This window comes from Carcharhinus amblyrhynchos, chromosome 7, assembly GCF_965287045.1.
Source record: "Carcharhinus amblyrhynchos chromosome 7, sCarAmb.v2.hapA, whole genome shotgun sequence".
Lineage (NCBI taxonomy): Eukaryota > Metazoa > Chordata > Chondrichthyes > Carcharhiniformes > Carcharhinidae > Carcharhinus > Carcharhinus amblyrhynchos.
The window spans coordinates 72,143,405-72,161,944 of NC_137330.1; the positions used below are offsets into that span (position 1 = coordinate 72,143,405).

General features: G+C 39.6%; 1 protein-coding gene across 2 annotated transcripts in view; it reads right to left on the reverse strand.

The window, feature by feature from the left end:
• Window positions 1-5,632: 5,632 nt before the first annotated feature.
• LOC145345042 (heparan sulfate glucosamine 3-O-sulfotransferase 5) overlaps window positions 5,633-18,540 on the reverse strand; it is a 260,311-nt gene continuing 247,403 nt past the window's right edge. For both annotated transcript variants that reach the window (XM_080192575.1, XM_080192576.1), the window contains one exon: window positions 5,633-14,659. In XM_080192575.1, the coding sequence (XP_080048701.1) occupies window positions 13,729-14,659 (931 nt within the window). In that variant the 3' untranslated portion in view covers window positions 5,633-13,728. The remainder of the gene's footprint in view (window positions 14,660-18,540) is intronic.

An 18,540-nucleotide genomic window follows, 5' to 3' on the forward strand; every position in this document is an offset into this window, starting at 1 on the left:
TATTGAGGTAGTTTTGGGGTCATGTGGAGCAATGTACCAACCTGTAGGGAGGGAGGTCGACATAATGACAAGAAGGGATGGCTTCCTGAGGGCACCTTGCTTCCTAATGCCAGTTTCTTAATTGAGCGCAAAGTGCTTTTGAATGAAGGACAAGCGCCCAGCCCCTGCCACCAAAAGGCCACAGGCTAACTCCACAAGGTTTGTTGGATGGTCTCCCCAAATGGGAGACCCTCCTTGCGCACCGCTGATTGAATACCAGTTATGGTGGCTTCTGGCCCTTACTTGTACATTAAGTGGTTACTTCAGGCCCTCAAACCTTCCTGTCCCCATTTTAATAGGGGAGAGATGGGAATGCACCAGGATCTCTATCTTTCACTCTCCCTCCTGACCACATTGCACCCATACTTCCTTGTGGGGCATGAGGATAGGGAGGGATATTAAATTCTGCCCGATTATTTTGAAGGATATATTCTGTTGAATAGCGACACAATGTAATATGGGACAAAACATTACAATGCCCCAATCCCCACTAGACTTCCGAAAGATAGAAATATTCATGTAACAACTGGGGATGAATAATTTTCCAAGATGCCAATTCTATAATGGATTAAAACATATCTAGTTGTACCAGCATCTGTTGGTGTTTGAGTAGTTTTGCACTGGGGTCATGAACCATGCTTTCAGGCTGTAATCACGATTAACCAGAAATCTGGCTTGCAGACAGTTCTGTTCACACAACTGACACACATGAAACTGGCAATGATGAAGGTGTCACACATGAACACAGAATTTGTGCATTGGCCATGAAAATAGTTCTCCCAGATATCACAGACCACCAGCATATTGAATAGCGTGCAGCCTTTATACTTAACACACAATGTTAGCTCTGGTGTTTCTACATGTATCTTCACATGCACATGGTTGACAACACCCTATACTCCAGAGGAAGAGAAAGTGACATAGATTTGTTGCTGTCTCTAATTATTGCCCTGTGTTTTTGTGGAAATTAATGAGCCTGCCTGCCTCAGAGAACAATGCATCAGTCAATTGTTTAATACAGATGGTCCCAGTGCCTTGTCAAGTTCCACCAAAATCATTCACCAGCGATTGGAAACAAATTATCAGCCAAAAATTTAAAGGCTGCCTTCATTTCTACAGCCACAGGCAGTACAGCAAGACTAACTGATGATCCCTTTAAATTATTTCCACCTTTGCACGTAACTCTGTTACGACCTCCTAAGAAAGTCTGAATCTTTAAAATATACATTCATTATTTCTCCTAAAAATCTGGCGCATGGCAATCAAGATAGATAGGACCTCTTTCAAATGTAATGCTTCCTTCAGATTGTGTCCTGTTTGTGTGGTTGAGCCTTTTTGTATCACTCTCATGCAGAGGATTATTTCAGACTCTTTATCCCCTCATTTTTTTGATTTAATGCCTTTTCGAAACCATATTCCTTTAATGTTGCAGAATAGAAGGATTTCAAAGGTGATATGAACATGATTATGATGTTCAACCCAGTAACATTTGAATGTATAATGGCTTCGAAGTTTCTTTTATCTATAAGCAACATAATCAATCAAGCCATTGTTTGAACATTCTGCTAAATCACTATCAAATGCTGCTTCCAATATCAATATCCCTGACATTTTCAGTTGAATAATGACTGGGATTTTATAGCTCCATAGCAAATGAACTTAAAAAGGGCACACAATTGAATGGGGTGGCATCAGAACAGACCTCCTAAGTCATTATGCCAGATGCGCATTTTATCAGCGATGGACAGCAAGTTGAATGTTAACAGCATGCACTTTATCAAAGCTGGCAATTGAGAGCTTGTTAAGGGCCAATCCAATTAAAGAGTGGCAATGAGGTGATAGCTGAGGTCATTGCTGCATTTGACGCCAAGAGGTTAGGTAGTTTGCTTTCATTAGAAAGCTGGAGTCAGATAAAAGTGCATTGAGGAAGGAGACCAAACTTGCTTGGAGTTTGGCGTCGAGCTTCCATCATGCCAATGAGCTCCTGGTCAGTTAGGGGGAAGCTGAGGAGAGGGTAGAGTAGGCAGTGTTGATAAAGCATCTGATGGAGCGCTTTAGGCATTGATCACTCAGGAGGAGGAGTCCTCCAGCATGCAAAGAGCCTGAGGGGGGAGGTATAGAAACATCATGACTATATGGGCAGCTTCAGCATGGAGAAGTGGCGGAAGGCTGTAGAGAGGAACATGAATAGTTGCCAGCATGGAGGTATCCTGTGCCAAAGCTATACAAACAGAGGGTGAGGTATCTTCAGATATCAGTGTGGAAGTGTTGTGGGAGACTCATCTGACCATAATGCTCAGGAGCTGAGCTCTGGTTGTATTAGTGGCCAATTGGTGGCCACTATTCCTTCTTGTGAAAGTCACCACTTTCCTTAATTTCAATGCATTTGGTTCATTACAGGTAGTGATACCCTCAGCATGACAACCAGTCAATACGCACACCACTGAATTGATGCAGACAGTCAGACTGAGTAGAAGCAAAGCATTTGGTGCCATCTCTGGATTCCCTTAGGATCAAGCCCTCATAGACTGCACAAACATAGCCATTAAGATTCTCACAGGCCAGCCCAGCGGTCTTCATTAACAGGAAGGCATTTCATTCCATTAACATGCAACTCGAATGTGACCACCACTAGTGGATCGAGCAGAGGTGTGCATGGTACTCTGGAAGCTGCCATGATGCTTACATACTCAGGCACTCCCAGATGTCTGAGCTTTTTCTCCCCTTTCATCGCCCACCTCAGCCCTCCATCCACATGCCCTTCGGGGTTGATTCTTGCTGACAATAGATACTCACCTGTATGGTCAACCTCAGCATGAAGAAGTTGGGGAAAGCTGCAGAATGGGCTGCTGACACCAGTGAGAAACATCAGCCACATGGTGACCTGAACCACCATTGATCAGGCCTTAGGTATCCTAAAATTAAATTCTGGTTCTTGGATCATTCAGAGGAGACACGTGCTCCAGAGAGAATCATCTAAATCATCGTGGCCATCTGCACTTTGCATAACCTGGCCCTATAAGGAAGGAGGCATCAGCCAATGAAGATTTGGTGGAGTGCAAGGCATCCACAGATGTGGAGGTTGGAAGACAATGACCAGTTGCAGCATCCAGATGAGAGGCTACTTAAAGGGCTGCTTAAATGGGCAGTGTGAGGTGACAATGACATTGGTGCAAAGGAGGAATGGAGGTGCTCATGCATACCGATTCAGATAACCCTTTCCGGTGTAGCCATCCTACCTTATCAAGGTTCATATTTAACCTCCATTGTTGCCATTTACATTGGTTGCAAGCCCAGGTTCCCTCAGTGAATGCCACTTGGTTCCTCTGCACAGTCAAAAAGATGATCACAAAGTCCACGGCCCCTCCAAAAAAACACTCCTGCACTTCCAGTGGGCCTCTAACAGTAAATGAAAATGCCAAGAAAACAAATCACACCTTTTATGATAAACATTGATGCACACAAATTGTAACATCTCTCCTATCTAATCATCTGTTAAGTGCACCTAATATGTTTCCTTAATTATTTTATGCTTGCTCCTTCACTGCCAGTACTAGTGCAGGCAGTCTATTGACTTTGCTGCCCAATGGCCTGGAATGACGTTGGTGGTCTCCTGTGCCTATCTGTGTCTTGGTGGACCCTGGCATTCTGAGGACCATATGCGACCTACCTCCACTCACTTGATGAATTAGCAGCTCTCCAAAAGCGCATGATTCCAAATAAACCTGTTGGACTTTAACCTGGTGTTGTGAGACTTCTTATTATGCCCATCCCAGTCCAATGGCATCTCCACATTATATTCATTAGAATCCCTGCAGTGCAGAAAAAAAGCCATTCAGCCCTTTGAGCCTGCACCAACAACAATCCTACCTAGCTCTATCTCTGTAAGCCACGTATTTACCCGACTAATCTCTCTGGCACTAAGGGACAATTTAGCATGGCCAATCAGCCTAACCCGCACACCTTTGGAGTGTGGGAGGAAACCGGAGCACCCGGAGGAAACCCATGCAGGCACGAGGAGAATGTGCATACTCCACAGTCACCCAAGGTTGGAGTTGAATTTGGTTTCCTGCTGCTGTGAGGGAGTAGCGCTAACGATTCTGCCACTGTGCTGTCCATATTAAAGGAACCCGGGCTGCTTTCCCCTAATATCCAAACTTTCCACTCCAATTACTCATCTGGCCTGGCCATCAATTGCTCCCACTCTCACTGGGCACTAGTCTTTTATCCTCCTAGCCAATGATCACTGCCTCAGCTAGTCAGGCCTTCCTCACTTACCTGTGGCTGCTGTTAGCATTGCAAAGGCCCAATCAGCGGCAACACTCTGCTGGGTAAGCTGCTTCTTAAGGGGGAGTTTTAACTTAAACATATGTGTGAGTTTGGAGCAGTTGGGATAGAAAATGAAAGGGCTGAGGGGTTAAAATTCTAAAAATTAGAATCCTGACCCAAACCTATCGTAAATGTGACCAGTTTTGGATTTCTGAATCATAAGTTCTGAGACACAAGTGTACAGGTCACCAATAAGTTGTGTCAACACTTTAAATTATAATAATGTTTTGGGTCTTATTGCTGTTCCACTTTTTATATTCAACTAGACATGGCCTATCTGGCAACAACATTTAGGTAAGGGCTGTCAGATCCAGGAGGATCCTACCTGCTGGATTCAGCATACCTGCTTGTGCAATCCTCAGCTGAGGGAAGATGGCATAGTCAGAATGGATATGGTGGAGACAGAGAGAAGGGGAGAATGGAAATTTCAAGTGTGCTGATAAATACCTGATGTTAACTCTGCCTTATTCAGAGTGAAGGTGTCAGAATAAATTCAGTAGCACAGTAAATTTGCGAGAATAGATTGCCACTTCCCAGGAATTCAGTCAGGTATCTGTAGCACTTTCCTGCTGTGTTTTCCTTTCATTGTTTCCGATTGTACAAAAATACCTCTAAACTGTGAATAATTTAGAATTTGCAGTATGTTGGTGCGTGATGTATATAAATAATGAAAATGTCAGGGCTGCAGGTGTTCACTGTGTTATTTGACTCATTAAGCAGGATAATAGCTGTAATTTGGACAATGTATTAGGCATATGAAACAAAAATAATCAATTTAACAGGAGCACTTAGAAGAGTTCAGTGCAGGAAAAGTTTAGGTATTTAAATATCCATTTACTTAACATAATCACATACCCTTGACTATTTTTCTTAAGAGGGGCTGGCTAAACAGAAATATTGCTCAGAGCAATTGTCTTTTGATGGGGGAGAAAATCTGTATCAAAATGCTTATATTAGGCAGGAATAATTGTTTTTCAAGATAAGAACGCTTGATGTTCTCTCATGACTGTCCTTTTTCTAATATTTCTAAAGAGATATAAGACTATGTATCAACCAATCTTTAAGATTTCTCCATTGTATCACACACAATGATTTCGAAACAAAATAAACCATTAAAATAGCTGAATTTACCCTGGAAGCCAACCATAAAAGATAAGACAACTTTAGAAACTGCTAATGGTGAATATTACATAAGCATTTATTATTGGAATGCAGTATTAGTACATACATTACTTACATATAAACAAATAAATGTGTACAGTGAAATATACAGAAGTTATAATGCTTACAAATTCCACAGTGAGGTTTGCAACATTTGATGCTGGGCTAGTCCCCTGTTAATAATAGTACACCTCTTACAACAGATTAGGAAAAACATATTTTGGTTATTATGCCATTTGCAACTGCATTTCCCTCACCATATTGGACTTGGTTTTATATTTTTGTGATGTGATATTGAAGTATTTTAGACTTCACTTTTAAATGCTATGTATGCAATTTTAATGACCAGGCGAAGATTGTGCACACACGTGCTCGGGAGATGACCATCAGTCACAAAACATTCTAGGTTGACTTTGCAGTTGGCCACAGTTTTAAATACACAAATTAAAATAAAAGAACTGTCAAGGCATGTTATAGTCACTGTCCCACATCATGTATTATAACTTTGGAAAGGAAAAAAAAAGCTTTGTGTTGCATGCACGAGACAACTTCTACAAAGAAAACTGCTGCGTATTTTGGTGCATCATATATTTGTATACAATATTCAGAGAATGGTATGACTACCCTCTTGTGAGTGGATGTTCTTCCCAAGTTCATAGCTGAAAATGGTAGCCTTGGCATAAAAGGCCACCCACCAGGAGCCATAATAATCAATAATTCAAATGCTTGATGATAAGGCTCAATACCAGATATAAAACACTAAAATTGCACTTGATTGTATGAATGCCCCAGTGATATAACCCTATTATGCCCAAATGGAACCAGGAACTTGGTGCTTGAGTTCAATCTCTTGTCATTTGCACCTAACAGTCTGTTAAATTGCGTGATATGCAATACAGCTGACTGCAAGGTAGATCCACAGCAAATCTGTCACAAAAGGTACACCAGGAATTACAGATATTACATTTCAACAAAAACTGTCTCTGTGCTTCATGTAACATTGTATGGAAGAACACATAAACTAACAGGCATATTTTTGACTTTAAAAGCTTTCACAGAAAGCGTGATTTATGCTCTCCAGGTATATGTTTATACTTTTTCAGCTTATGCAAGACATTGGATATTTTATGGTCTGATAACAAAAGTTGCCGGCACTTTTTTAATACCTTTTACAATGGAACATAATGCTTGACCTGTTCTATATATAACTCTGGAGTAAAAAATGAAACACATCTAAATAACAAATCATTTGCTATCTGTGACATCCATTTCACTTAGTTAATGAAGAAAACTGCTCCAGGGACATTTTTGTTTTGTGGCTGTCTTAGAAAATATAAATCACCTGAAAGATATTTTGATCAACAATGAACAATTGTGAAAAGAGCCTAACTATGTTTAACAATACATTATGCCATCTTTTTCCTCCTCATCCCTAGTTTACATCAATGTAACCTTGAGCATCATTAAGAGCACAGAGATGAGGTATTTGCAAATGCATACAACAAAGTGTAATTATTTTTAAAAATACCACCAGTGATTTTTTTTGCTATTCCTCTATAAATTTACATAGAATTTCTGTATTATGAGTTACGAAGTGATGTAATGTAGGCCTATCCTTCCTGAACATTTATTATATATAGAAACATGAAACTTTACTTATACTGGGAAAAATGGATCTGTAGCATTTAAGAAACAGCAGCATGGAATCCCTGGAAGGGAAGTGTCTTGTTTGATCCAGTCTCAATTTCATTTTTACCTGTGAGCAGAACACAGCGCAACTCTGATATCTACAAATTTTCTACATTCATATGAATGTCCTGTGGAGTTTGCACTTTCTCCCCATGTCTGTGTGGGTTTTCTTCAGATGCTCCTGTTCCCTCCTGCACTCCAAAGATGTGCGGGTTAAGTTGATTGGCCATGCTAAATTGCCCCTTAATGTCAGGAGGATTAGCAGGGGAAATATGTGGGGTTTTGGGGACAGAGCCTGGGTGGGATTGTTGTCGGTGCAGGTTCGATGGGCCGAATGGGCTCCTTCTGCACTGTAGGAACTCTATGATTCCCATGATCCAAGTTTCAATAAATAAATCTACACCGTGCTTACCCAATCCCTTATGAGTGATTGGTGTTCAGTAGTGGTCAAAAAGCATGACAGCAAGGTTATGTACAGGTACGACATGGTGAATAGCCTTAGATCAGGCTACATGGCATGAAGCGACCTTCAATGTTTTGAAGGTTGCTTCATGCCATGTAGGTCAGACTTCAATGATGTTGCAGTATTGGTGAGTGTTGAAAATGCCGTGTGCAAACTGCACAGAAAAGCTTTGAAGACACATTGCAGCACGCACATAAAGAGCTGGCGAGCAGATCGACCCCTCATGGTGCAATTGCAGTACTAAGGCTGTCATTTCTGTGAGTGGGATAGTGGGAAACTAGTGGGAGCTAAGCACTAGTTTAGCTCATTCAGGAAGGGTATGTGACCAGAATGTGGGCCAGATTGATAGTAAGCAAGGGAGACGCAAGCAAAAAAAGCCATCATAAAATTCAGGCCAGACAAGGTTGCAATTATAATGGGGGTCTTTGGGAGTTGCTGAACAATAACACAGAGTTAACAGGCAAAATTGTTGTGTTGGTGATTGCATCCACTTCCATGAAGCAATCTGGAAGGATTTGCTAGACAAGCCCAAAGTATATAGTATCGCAGAGCTACTCAAGCATGGATGTACAGATCCTGAATACAACCCCAATTGTTAATGCACTCGCTAGAACACCCAAACCTAGCAAGATTTGTCAAATGTGTGGTCTTCTACATGCACCATGGAAATGTCCAACTCCTTAGCAATTCTGCATCACGTGGTGAAAAGGGCCATGGACAGTGGCTGTACATGAGAGTAAAGGCTGATGCAGCTGAGCCGTGTGCTAATTTAAACAAACTGTACACAATGGGTATCTCCAAGCAACAAGAATGACCTCTGGTTTCCCGTCAGAAACATACATGGGAAAATTGCCATGATGTATGCAATGAAGAAGATCAGTGAACATATATTTTGCACCATCAATCTGATTGAGAACACAGGTACTGTCAACCATTTCAATGTTTGTTAGGTTCTAATTATCTGCCTTAAGAATGTGGATAATTAATTGTTATTGGCCAAGATAGACACAGGTGCATGTAGCAACATACTTGCTCTGCAAATTCTAAAAGGCGTAGCCATATTTGTGTAAGGCCTTGGTGAAACCTACTACTTTCAATGTACAGTGGTTCGCTAATTTCATGTTCGGGATCCATATTCGTGGAGTGTAAGTACTATCAGTCACCTTGGGTGTTACAGCTGTTCTACATTGTAGAGACTGTATGCAATTGCATGCCTACCCGTAAACCATGACCTCGCATGAGTGACAATGCATGGAATCAGTCAGATTTCACACAGATGATCAACCTCAGAAACTACTCCTATCACCGCTGTTCACAACTGAACATTGAAATGTACAGAATGTATTCACGAAATTGGCAGTTTCAGGGGAGCTGCAATGTTAAGCCTACAAGAGAGTACAAGTCCATTGGCTGATCTGGTATATTTTGTGTGATGGAAATAAACAATTAAGTTCTGAGCAATTAAAGAAACCTCCAGACAAGGTTACCATTACAAGATCTGAGTGTAGTTGTAGATTACCCCTATGCTTTAGAGAATCATATTCACCAGTCCTACACACTTGCACAATGGTAAGTAAGCTTGACATGTATTGGAAATGGATCAATTTCTTTGGAACAGGCGGCAAGTATCTGTAAAAGGGAAGAGGGATGTCGTAATATGCTATTAGGGGATAGCAGGATGCCATTACTAGAAGGGGAGTATGTCATGCAATCCAGTCTGAGTTTCAGTTTAACCTTAGAGCAGAGAGCAGCGCAAGCTTTCTGTCTTTGTATAAATGTTCTCAAGTGCCTGGTTTCAATAAATGAACCCAAAATATGTTTAACCAATCCTTAAGAGTGATTAGCACTTTTATTTCATTGTAACAACACAACATAGTCAAACAGTCATTGCCAATTATTCAAGGATTGACATTAACCCTCCAATCCAAAGTGAGCATTGATGCTGGAGAGGTAAAATGATGTCCTTACCCCAAGATGTTTTCAGACCCCTCACAACTTGTACTTCCTTGTATTGTGGCAGAAGGTGGCTGCTCACCTGTGGGAATTGGGCTAAATTTAAATGACAGATTTGTATCACATTGCCATCCTGTGTGCTATCTTGCAGTAATAAAAGTTCAGAGCATGGGAAACTCAGGGAAGATTTTAAAAAATATACTTTTTAAAGTTTCTTGTGGGTCAGGAAGAACAGTAATCTGCCTTTTGATCCCAGAAAGGTACCTTAGGCCTCCCCTGTCTCAAGCTTTCCCTTAATATCATTAACTTGCACTCTATACCATTTCCCATCCATGTGTGCAATGCTGGAGACTGTTTCTGTGGACACTCAGCATTGATTTAACATTTCATTAATCTTGATGCCATGATGATGGTGATTTCCGTCCTGCACAGTTAAGAGTCAGTGTTCGAGATGTAAATGAGGCCAAAGAGTTCTATTGTTCTGGCTTCACTGTCTATGTGGATTTGAACAATTTATTCATGTTTGCTGATTATTTTAATGCCACACACACCCCGATTTCCATTCCGCTCTTCATTTTCTTATTGGTCCCAAAGTTTAGCTCTCCATGAAGCAGTAACTACCAAATGTGAGTTGCCTAAGTTGGAATGGACAGAAGTTGTAGTTGTATAAACATGCTTCTGTAGTTGACTGTTGTATGCTCATTTACACTTTCTTTCTCTTTTCATTGCTAACATCTGTACAAGTTACAAATACTAGTGCATATTGCAGCAAAATGTATAATAATCTTGGTTTTCAAATACATGTAGGATATTTTTGTATACTTGAAGGTAATTCCATAATGATGCAGGAGGTTGAAGGTGTTGTTCTGAGATAATGAATTAAAGCTGATTAACTCTTTCAATTCCACTGATAGGCAAGGTTAATAAGGAAAAAGTAGAATCTGATCACTTAGGCCAAGAAATGTCTGTGGCTTTAACATTAATGCACAGCTGCTACACCAAACTTGAAGTGAATTAAACACCCAGGATTATAATAGTCTATTCTGTGTTATTTTGTTATTACACCTAGATGTACCTGCAAAATATTAGATATTAAGTGGAAATTTATAACTTTAATAGTGAGATTATCACTTCAGTTAAATATCAAGTGCTGAAGTAATATCACTAGACCAAATTGTAACATAAACAGGCCGTGCTGTACAGATATGGAACAGAAATTAGTTTTATGGAAAATTGTGAATTAAGCCAAAATAATAAGAGAGTGTATATAAGATCCTGATAGCTAATACAAAAACATTAATTTTACAGTCTAGTAGCAGAGGTGTTTGTGTTGCACAATTACATAGATATTTCCAATGTGCTCCAAAATAGTGTACTTCCTTTCAGTGCTTGGCAGATAATGATGTTAGCAGCAGCATGCCAAGTTGTTAACTACTGTGCAAGAATAAGAGTCACATTTGAAATAAACTGCAGAAAGTATTAATATTTTTGAGCTTTGTGTATGTATAGAGAATGAGTCAAGACCTAATTTAGAAAGATATCAATATAGAGAGCAAAGTGTGCAAAAGTAAGTTAGAAAGAACTGAAAATCTATTCTCAGTTTAAACATCCAGTTCAGAATCAGTAATATACAAAATAGAACTGCTCAGTTTCAAACTAGTATTTACAAAAGTATGTTACATATATACAATTCCGTCATGTGGTTATGTTGGTTGTTTGTTGTTGGTAAAAAAGGCAAAGTAGAGTTTCCATCTAATCAACAGTAAACGTTACCTTAAAACATAAATAGTCAGGATGCTTGCTCTAAAAACATCAGACTTGAAAAATTAAGCTGTTGATTTTTTGGAGTCTCTGAGAGACTTTTAATAACACAGAAATTATGCAGTCAGAAAATAAAACAAAATTCATATACAGCATGGGAATTCCATTTGAAGCTGCAGTACCCTAAACATTGTCATTAAATGAATCATTTTTCAAGGTAACATTGAAAGACGCCTACTAAAATAAAACACTCTCATCTAACCAGATCTATTTAACAATAAACACAATTCAGCTGAAAAATCTGATAGGTTTATGAGGTTTTTGGGAGATTTGCCAAGCTAATCCATGCTGACAGATGCTTTTCCTTGGCTTTTCTCAATTTTAACCATATCTATATTGAGATTTGCATTTTGAGTAACTGAAGATTGCTAGACTGGGCGGTGTGTAGTTAAGATTAGCCGTATACCTATATCCCAGTCTCAAGTGGTCAATTATCAACCTGAATTCTGATTGGCTACACATAAACATTGCTGAAAGAGTAAGAGTAGGGTACGCTCTCAGTTAAGGAATTCTGGAAAAAAAGAAAAATATATTTTAAAAATGTTTTCCCCAGTTTTCAACCCTTCATTTGTGAAGCTACGGATTTGTGTTAAGATGTGGCTGTGCACCTTTCCTATGCCAACTATCCAATCTTTATGTATGAGGCAAGGCAGTAAATGTTCTCAGGTTTCTGAGGCGCAATTAATGGGCATATCATAACTGATTCCAGTCTTGCTCCAAAACAATGTCCACATGCAAACATACTCCAGCTGGAGGTAACTAGACGATGATCATGAATGAAACCTGACTGATATTCCCTCCCATAGAAGTGCTTAACCTGTTTAAGAAATGCTCGAAACAATTTAAAAATAATAAGTAACAGAAAGGTAATTTGTTGAATGAATGTTTCTTGTGGCTGAAACATGCAACTTCTTAAAAAAAGTTAAATGTCAATATTTGAAGCACTGATGTATCAATAGTTAATGTCAGTGGTGGGAGTTACTGGTAAAATTTCACAGCTATAGTTGTGCTGGAACATTTGAGATAAGGAATAAAACTGCTTTACAACACACCACAATATTCATTTTCACATATTCCTTATCCTAAACTTTTTCTTGACTCTAAAATTATGTTCGTCTATTGTCTAACAGGTAGCTGTGGTGACTGAAGAAGATGCTGGAAGATCAAAATGGTACTGCATTCTTAGGGAGTCACATGTTCACTCATTTGCTTAGTAGATCAGATGGATGTGAGTAAGTAAAACACTTTACATCAGAGATGAATTATTTAAAGTTCTGGAAAGTATGAATAACTTGATGGTAATTTAGAGCTTAATAGATCTAATACATCCTGTTATTAAATATATTTACATATTTTATGTCACCGCGTTTTTCAGGAATGTTTTTCTGAGAGAAAATGGCTATGCATTTACCTCACTGTAATTGTGTGACAGCTGTCTAGTGAGTTGGTGCCTACTACAAAATGACAGCAGTTCACTACAGTCTGTCAAAATTGAGGGAAAAATGTAATCAAAACCTTCAGAGCATGCACTAGTGATTGTACTGTACAAACTAAAGCTACGTGAAAATATCAATTCCCCATTGAAACATACAGCCAAATTAAAAAAAAGTCTATTAGGTTGTGCAGTTGATTTCATCCTCTGGTGTGACCAAGGTTGCTCCATTCTGCTAACCCCAAGCCAGACAGGGGACAGAACAGAAGCTGGGCAGTTGGTACATGGGTTCCAAAGTTCACTTCATTGTTGATGATTCAGTGAAAACCTTAGCAACCTTGATGACTAATAGCCTCACACTGAAAGATACAGGAAGTGTTAAAATCTGACTCTTATTGGCAGAAAAGATCCAGGAACTTCACATAAAACTGGTTTGTCTTGTCCCAGGTCGGACATCAACCACACGTAGGGACTGAACGGGAGTGGCAATGGTTGATCTCAGTTTCAGATAGGCAATGAACTTTTTTAATATTGCCTTCTTTGCTCTGCAATAGATTTTTCAAAAATTTAATAATACAATTTGCTCCCTTTGCCAAGTTTCTAAGAAAAAAAAACATGATTATAAAGCAATGATCTCTGCTTTATACTCACATCAATCTTTTTATTAAAATGACCAAATGGAATAAATTATAGAACCTTTAAACATAATTTTATAAGTAAAACATACCATCCCATTTATTGGGAAGGATGACTATAATTAATTGGCAACCATTGAAAGTATGGAATATCACTGCTTTGATAGAAAATTTTTGCTTTACATCAACACACAGTGTTGCAAGGATCACTTATACGGCCAGCTAAATGTCCGCCCAGTGATCTGATAAAACTTCTGATTGAAAGGGTGAAAAAACTTGTGCAGTTTGTTGACAACCAAGGGATCCACTTCGGGGTGTATCCGTCCTTTACTGCCTGCCAGACACTTGTTAAACACGATATTAAACCGCAGACAGTAAAACCCCCTTGTGGCATTAAAGTATAAATTATACTGGCTTATTCTGGGGGGCAGATTCAGAAACTTCTCCACTAGCTGGAGTTCAGGCAATGGCTCAGTTATGAGACGATCACCATCCACAATGTGAAACTGTTCAATGGGAAAGTACTTGAGCCATCTCTCTAGGTGTTTTGTGTATATACTAGTTCTCACAGCCTTGTATTTAGTGTTTACCTCACAGGTAGTGGGGTCAATTGCAAGCTTCTCAAATTTGTAGTATGTTTTATTCTTCCTTTCCTTCCCCTCCAGCACCTGAGTGTAATCTGAAATGGCTCGAGTTGTTGGCTCGCGCACAATGATCAGCAATTTGATGGACGAGTTCATTTTGAAAATTCTTTCGGGGACTTCCTCAGTGATGAAGTATGCTGGGCTTTTCTCAATAGTGATCTGATAGGGGTAGGAAAAGGGCATTTTTTTTCTGTACCATTCAATGCCCTTAGCATAGTTTTCATCATTGTCAAAAAAATGGATTTCCTGTGAGGCTTTGACTACAGCTGGGTGTAAGTTCAGCATTTCGAGCAGGGCACGTGTTCCACCCTTGCGGACTCCAATAATAATGGCCTGGGGAAGCTGTTGCACCATGTTGTGTAGTCTGATTTGTTCCTTTGTTGCATTGCCTTTGCGTAAATCATGTGACAAGCCTCGCTTGTACTGCAAAGCACGAAGCATGATTTGCTCTTGGTCCCCAAATTGACCTTCGATGGGACATGTAGGCTGGAGTCTGTAATAAAACAAGAATGGTCAGTAAAGCTCCATTGGATATCAACACATTTGTGACATTCATCCACCACTGACACCTCATTAGATTCATCTTACTCTTATGCAGGTTGCAATGACGCCCATCCATCAATTAAAGTATTTTCCTTATCAAACAGCTGTGATACAAGAAGAAAAAAGGCTACAATAGCAATACAACATTTTCTTGTTTTATCACCTTAATTAGAAATAATCTGAGAATCTAGGACATATGCCAAAATTCTACTGCTCTGCCCACCACAGGAATTGGAGCGGGCGAGGGGTGGAACATTGGAAGGTCTGTTGACCTCGAACGGGATCTTACGTTTTCAGAATGAGCAAGGCTGTAAAATCCCACCCCATATAATCTCCACAGAGCTCTGTGATGACTGAAATAATAGACCAGTAATTTAAAGTGATGTTCTTCATTGGAGTTTAGTTACATCTTCGCTGTCAAGTGGTAACCTGGCAGTGTGGATCATCCACCTAATGGAGAACCCAATATTGCTATTCTGTTAAAAGCAGAAAGATTCTGCAATAATCACCCAATCTGCTCTCACATGTTGCTGCTCAGTGACAGCGGTGAAAAAAAACACAAATATATTTCAGAAAGGCTTATGGGCCGTTTGTGCCAAATGCCTTGAGGATAAAGATGATGTTCATATCTTATAAACATGATATTTTTAGTAAGGGAGCATAAAGAGCATCATAAACATTTTGTGGCCTAAAGCCCATTTACCAGCCTTCTGGTCTGAATGATCGAGTTCAACAGCAATGATGGGAAGGTGAAGCAGAGAAAATGGAAAGAAAATTCTAATAGCTAATACAGTAGTATTAAATAATTTATACTCAATTTTCAGAAGCTGCTTAGCATTCATACTTCATGATCTCTTGAATATTAATTTTAATATATAAGTAAATTGCTGTGAATTTTCCAAAAGTGGACTAATTTGATACATAACTGGAACAGAATTTTATTATTTTCAAGTGCCAACACAGTTTCCACTGCAGCACATTCAATTTCCGTTTGTTTCTCTCCCATTGCACCTGATGAAAATTACATACAAACAGATAGCGCTCCAAGGGGAAAACTGGGGTATTTCAACATTAGAAGCACGTTAGCACTATTATTTCTGAGTTGTTAGCTCCCCATGCCTGTAAACAAGGAAGATAAATACAGAGAAGAGGGGAAACTGAAGTAAAAGTGTTGAAGAATTGAATAAGAATATCGACTTACTGGCTGCAGCAGGTAAATCTATTTCGCAGGGTAACTATTTTACTATTCTGAAGAAGGGTCATACAGAATCAAAAGATTAACTTTGTTTCTCTCTCCATATGTGCTGCCAGACTAGCTAATGTTTTCAGCATTTTTCATTCTTATTTCACTATTCCGTGTTGATTTCACTACATTGGTGTAAACAGGCTCTCAAATAGAATTGGGTCATTTACTTTCCAATTTTTGGTCTAGAGAGGGAATACCGGACTTGTTCAGGAAGTTGCCAATCCTAAAATGCAAATCAGTGCACATTAAAATGCAAAGGATTCCCAGTGTCAAATGGTTGGAATGCATTAGTTATCTATCTATTGAGCTGCCTCAAAAAGGATCCATTGAAAGCAGATCCAAAAAAACAGCAGCCAATTGAACAACGTTTCTCACCTTTCCTGTTCTGGGCTCTGCCTCTTGGCTGGCTCAGGAAGGGAACCAATCAATTTCTTGTTTTACTGGGGAGAGAATTGAGCCAATGTTTCAAGTCAAGATGATCCTTCTGATGATCCTTCTGAGCTCTGATGAAGGATCATCTAGATTTGAAACATTGGCTCTATTCCCTCCCCACAAATGCTGTTAGGCTTGCTGAGATTTTTTGTTTTTGTTTCAGATTCCAGCATCCACGGTATTTTGTTTTTACCTTGTCTTTTCATAGCTGGTGAACTGCAGGAGTCCAGAAACTTGGCTCCTACAGCTTGCACACAAGGCCAGGGAATAAATGGTTCAAATTACTCTTCGACCATAGCTGGCAGGTCTCTCCCATTACCTGCTCATTAACTACCTGAAGTTAAAATTGCCCGTTGTACAATCCAAAGAAAATTGATGATTTGTAGTCTGGATATTAATGGCTGGCTTTAGGCAGAAGTCATGCAATCAGCTTGGCAAAAAAGGAAGTTGTGAACAAGTGCTCAACCGTTAATGTGGGACATTATCTGTCAAAGGAGTGGGACAAGGCAGAAAAACTCCATTGATTCTGTGTTTTGGATAAGCTTCAAATAATGGTAGGCATGAATTCCAGCCTAGCATGTCCATTTAGAGGGGTGATACTGACCTATTATGATTCAATTCAGAATTTTCCAGTAACTTGATAGACTGTGTTGAAGTTTCAAAGGTCAATTGACAACCCCCCCAACCCCATCCGATCTCTACCCAACAGCTATCTTAACAGCTCAACAGTGAGCATTTTTAAATAAATTATCTTCCATACAAGCACAGTTCTTGTTTTGAAGTTATGAATATGACATGGCTCTTACTGGGCATGACACCAGGAATATCTGAGCCACACAATATTAGTTGCTAAAGAGTAATAACTAAATTACTGTAGCTCTGCTGACAGAACAAATGTTCTAGCCTAACCTTTTCGGGCAATTTCCTATACTGGTGTTTGAAGGGAGTATCCCATCTATACGAGAGAAATATATTAGGTGGATAAAATGCAGATTCTTCTTTGTTTATGTCTAATAATTAATTAAAGTCAATTTTTCATTTTCTTTTCAACTCTGCATTTGGTATTAGCGCTCAGCAATCAAGTGCTTCAGAAGATTAGAAGATAATTTGAGTTAAAGAAGTCCATTTGATTCATCTTAATTCATTCATTTAGAAGAGAGATCTGAATGTCTCCTCTCATCCCCCACTACTCTATTAGAAATTTATTCTGCAGATTCATTACTCTTTGCAAAGAAGGAAGTTCTTCCCATCCATCTTAAAATTATTAGTTTGAACAAGTTGCTCCTGAGTCTACTCTTGCAGTTTAAGTTAAAGTAATATCAACTATTTTTCTTATCTTAACAGTAGTAATAGAAGACGTTTCCATAAAATCACCTCTTGTGAAGACCAAGCTTTTCCAGACCTTCATAACTCACAGCACCAGTGGCAAGATTGCCCTATGGGATTTCAGATCCTGACATTAGGATCAATTGGGATCCTGGGCAACATTCTTTGGACATGCTTGCCTCAAAACTGGAGAATCCCACCCAAGGCCAATAGACCTTTGCCTGGTCCAACCCCCGCCTGCTACAATTCATGTGGTGGGCAGGACAGGGCAATTCCAGCCCCTGAGTCTGCACATGCAAAAGTGAGACTAGGGTTGCAACACTGAGAGGTGGCGTCCTAACTGGTTGTCTTTATTATCAGTCTAACACTAACAGCAAGTGGGCTCTTGATTCTGCTGATCTCATCAGGGAGAGAGATGGGTGAAGTGAAAGCAGTTGAAGGTCTCAAGGCACCCTCACCATGAGGGTCAGACTAAATTAATAATGCAGATAGGGGAAAGCCCCATGAATTGGAAAGCCATTGGTTGGGAATTTGCCTTTCTTTCCCAAGATCCTGCCTGTAGGGCATGGTGCCTCTGGCTCTAATGACACCCGAGACAGTTGCAGCTAGTGGGCTATTCCACCATTGGCAGGCCCTAATTGGTATCTTTAGTATTTGAATTGGCAGGTTGTCTCCATATGTTTGAAGTGTCTGAATGCCTCTTTTTCTCTTGGTCACCACAAAAGTCCACAATATTTAAACGGTGATATGACTAGAACATCATAAAGTTTGAGCATTGCCTCCTCTGACTTTTATTTTATTGTTTTGTCCATAAAGTTCAACATATT